The sequence below is a fragment of the Antrostomus carolinensis genome, unplaced genomic scaffold (assembly GCF_000700745.2).
Source record: "Antrostomus carolinensis isolate BGI_N321 unplaced genomic scaffold, ASM70074v2 scaffold9407, whole genome shotgun sequence".
Taxonomy (NCBI): domain Eukaryota; kingdom Metazoa; phylum Chordata; class Aves; order Caprimulgiformes; family Caprimulgidae; genus Antrostomus; species Antrostomus carolinensis.
The window spans coordinates 1-3,306 of record NW_010329448.1 but is presented as its reverse complement, the minus strand read 5'-3'; the positions used below and the strand labels follow the sequence as shown (position 1 = coordinate 3,306).

General features: G+C 50.7%; 1 protein-coding gene across 1 annotated transcript in view; it reads left to right on the top strand.

The window, feature by feature from the left end:
• Positions 1-3,250, top strand: part of LOC104528526 (striatin-interacting protein 1-like) — a gene marked incomplete at both ends in the record, with an annotated part of 4,101 nt that extends 851 nt beyond the window's left edge. The window contains 5 exons of the mRNA XM_010172563.1: positions 77-211; positions 568-688; positions 1,053-1,121; positions 2,519-2,625; positions 3,123-3,250. Coding sequence (XP_010170865.1) covers positions 77-211; positions 568-688; positions 1,053-1,121; positions 2,519-2,625; positions 3,123-3,250 — 560 coding nt within the window. The remainder of the gene's footprint in view (positions 1-76; positions 212-567; positions 689-1,052; positions 1,122-2,518; positions 2,626-3,122) is intronic.
• Positions 3,251-3,306: the final 56 nt, after the last annotated feature.

The following is a 3,306-nucleotide window of genomic DNA, read 5'->3' as shown; positions in this document are numbered from 1 at the left end:
CTGCTGAATCTTTTTGAGCTTTCCAGGGCAGACAGAGGTGCCCCTTGCCCTCAACCTCCCTGCTTTGATTTTCCAGTACGAGATAAGAAATGGACCGAGCTGGACAAGAACCAGCACCGCACTCACGCCATGCGGCTTCTCGACGGGCTGGAGGTCACCGCGCGGGAGAAGAGGCTGAAGGTTGCCCGAGCCATCCTTTACGTTGCCCAAGGTGACACCAGACTTAGTTTCCCCATCACTAAATCCAGCTAACAGATTGGAGGCTATCAATATAAAATAATTAAAATCATTTTGTTTCTTTATATCTTTGATTTCACCTGGGATATCTGGAGTGAAGCTAATTCTTGTGGCAACCAGTTTATAGGAGTTTGGACCAAAATTTGGCTGACTTCCCTGTGCTGCCCCAGCTCTGGGATACACACAGCAAACCAGTTCCATCCTCTGCATCTGACTTTTTGCCTGAAAATTAAAACTGTGTTTTTCATTCCCCCCTGCAAAGTGCTTTGGTGCTGTGGGAGGGTCTCAGGATCCCTGTGGAGATGGGATCCAGCGAGGATATCGTTGCAGGCACGTTTGGGGAGTGCAGCTCCGAGGCAGAGGTGCAGGCATGGATGAGATACAACATCTTCCTCTTGCTGGAAGTGGGGACGTTCAACGCTTTGGTGGAGCTGCTCAACATGGAGATTGAGTGAGTACTGGAGGAGAACGCGTCAGGAATGGTTCTGGAGCTCCTTGGGAGGATTTTTTTCTAGTCTGTGGCAATCCCATTCCTGGTCTGCCTATCCCTAGTCTGATTTCTGCAGCCACTGCAATGACTCCTGTTGCTTTGGGTGGATGTGTAACGTGGGGTTCTACCTGATTTATGCAGAAATTCACTAGGAGCCACGCTGGTGGCAAACAGAGACAATCTGTTCCTCCTCCCTCGATTGCACTGTGAACAGGGGACTCGTTGCAGCAATATCTATTCCAGGGTTTGGCTCTGGCATGTGGGTTATTCGTGACTGAGTTAAAATGTCTCCAAAGGCTCCTCTGAGGTTGTTTTTCCTCTGCAGTAACAGTGCAGCTTGCAGCAGTGCCGTGAGAAAACCAGCCATCTCCCTGGCTGACAGCACGGACCTGAGGTACGCAGCAGGGCTTGGGAGGAGGGGGTGTTCCCCGGGGTGAGGGGGGACCCAGTGCTTGCTGGTTCCTTTGGCACTGGAGAGCGTCTGTTCTGGTTTTACTGGGACAGAGCTAATTTTCTTCTTAGTAGCTGGAATAGAGCTGTGTTTTGGTTTCAGTGTGGGATTCGTTATGAGATGAATGTTGATAATATACTGATGATGTTTTCAGTTGTTGCTGGAAGACAAAGGACTTTCCAGCCTCTCTGTGTTGTGCTGATTTGCAGGTGCAAGGTCTAGGGAGAGGGAGAATATTAAAATTAACAAATCCAAATTGGCATTTGGGTGTCCCAGTGGGATATTCTATATCATAGGGCCACAAAGATGATGAGGGGCCTGGAGCATCTCCCGTGTGAGGAGAGGCTGAGAGAGCTGGGACTGTTCAGCCTGGAGAAGAGCAGCCTGAGAGGGGATCTGATCAATGTCTATAAAGATCTGAAATGTGGGGGCCAAATGGATGGGGCTGGGCTCTTCTCGGTGGTGCCCAGTGACAGGACAAGGGGCAATGGGCACAAACTGGGACACCAGAAGTTCCAGACAAACTGAAGGAAAAACTTCTTCACTGTGAGGGTGCCAGAGCCCTGGGACAGGCTGCCCAGAGAGGGTGTGGAGTCTCCATCTCTGGAGATGTTCAAACCCACTTTTTCTAGTGGAAGGTGTCCCTGCTGATGGCAGGGGGGTTGGGACTGGATGAGCTTTAAGGTCCCTCCCAACCCCCACCAGTCTGGGATTCTGTGATCATTGTCTCTGCTCTGGGATGGCTGGCAGGGGACAGGGTGGGCACCGCTCAGCGGGTGGTGAGCAACTGCACTGTGCATCACTCATTTGAATATTCCATTATTATTGTTACTATAATTATTATTCTTTTAATTTCCATTTTATTTCAATTATTATTTTTTTTATCTCAATACACAAATTTTCTCATTTTAACCCTTCTGATTCTCTCCCTCATCCCACTGAGGGAGGGTGAGCGAGCAGCTCTTTGGTGTTTGGCTGCTGGTCAGGCCAAACCTACCCCAGTGTCCCTGGGTTGTCCCAGCTTTTGCCCTGGCTCCATGAGCATCATCAGGTGTGCTCAGGTCTGCTCAGTCCACAGACACCCCTTATGCTCAACCTGCACAGCAACAGCTCAACATATGGCTGGGTGGGGACATAAAATATGGGAAAGGAGGTTTTTTTTCCATGCTTTGACTTGCAGAGACCTTTTTCCCCAGTGCCTGAGTGCTGATCTCCTGGTGTGGAGTGGGTGCATGGACACTGGCTGTGGTCTGGGCTGATCCAGCCTCCCCCCACATCCCTGGGGTGCTGGTGGTGCCTCCATAACTCTGATAATTCACCCAACCTTCTGCTTTTTGTAGGGTGCTGCTGAACATCATGTACCTGATCGTGGAGACTGTTCGGCAGGAGGCTGAGGGAGACAAACCCGAGTGGAAGAGCATGAGACAAACCTTCCGAGCAGAACTGGGTGAGGACCAGGTGCTTGGGGGATGATGGGATGGAGGTTTCCAGGGCTGAAGAGCAAGAGAGTGAGATGGGGTTTGGCTCTAGGCCTTGGTTAATAGGGACTGGCAGTGCTGGGTTGGTTTCTGCTTGACTGAACCTTGCTGGTGAGGCAAAGGGAGATGAGCAGAGGAAACCAGACAACCTTTTCTGCTGTCTGGGTGCTCTGTCTCCCTGGGAAAAAAAAAATGAATATTGGGAGTGTCGTTTTGTCTCAACACAAGGTAAGAAGTAAGAAATTATGAGGTAAGAAATTAAGAGATAAAAATTTCTCAAGAGTTCAGAAATGATGAAGGTTACAAGGCCTTGGGAAGGAAGAGAGGGGCTGTCTGGGGTGAGATGAGGATCTTGGAGATGGGGAGCGCCAGACTGCAGAGGCCATGTGAGGGTTCAGGGGCTGGTGGTGCTGGGTGGGGGGACAGGGATGAGGAACACCCGACTATTGCTGCATTGTGGTTCCAGGAGCCCCCCTGTACAACAACGAGCCCTTCTCTGTCATGCTCTTTGGGATGGTGACCAAATTCTGCAGCGGCCACGCTCCACATTTCCCCATGAAGAAGGTGTTGCTATTGCTCTGGAAGACTGTGCTGGTAAGGAGAGGCTGTGGGGTGTGCTGACACAGAATCCCAGACTGGTGGGGTTGGAA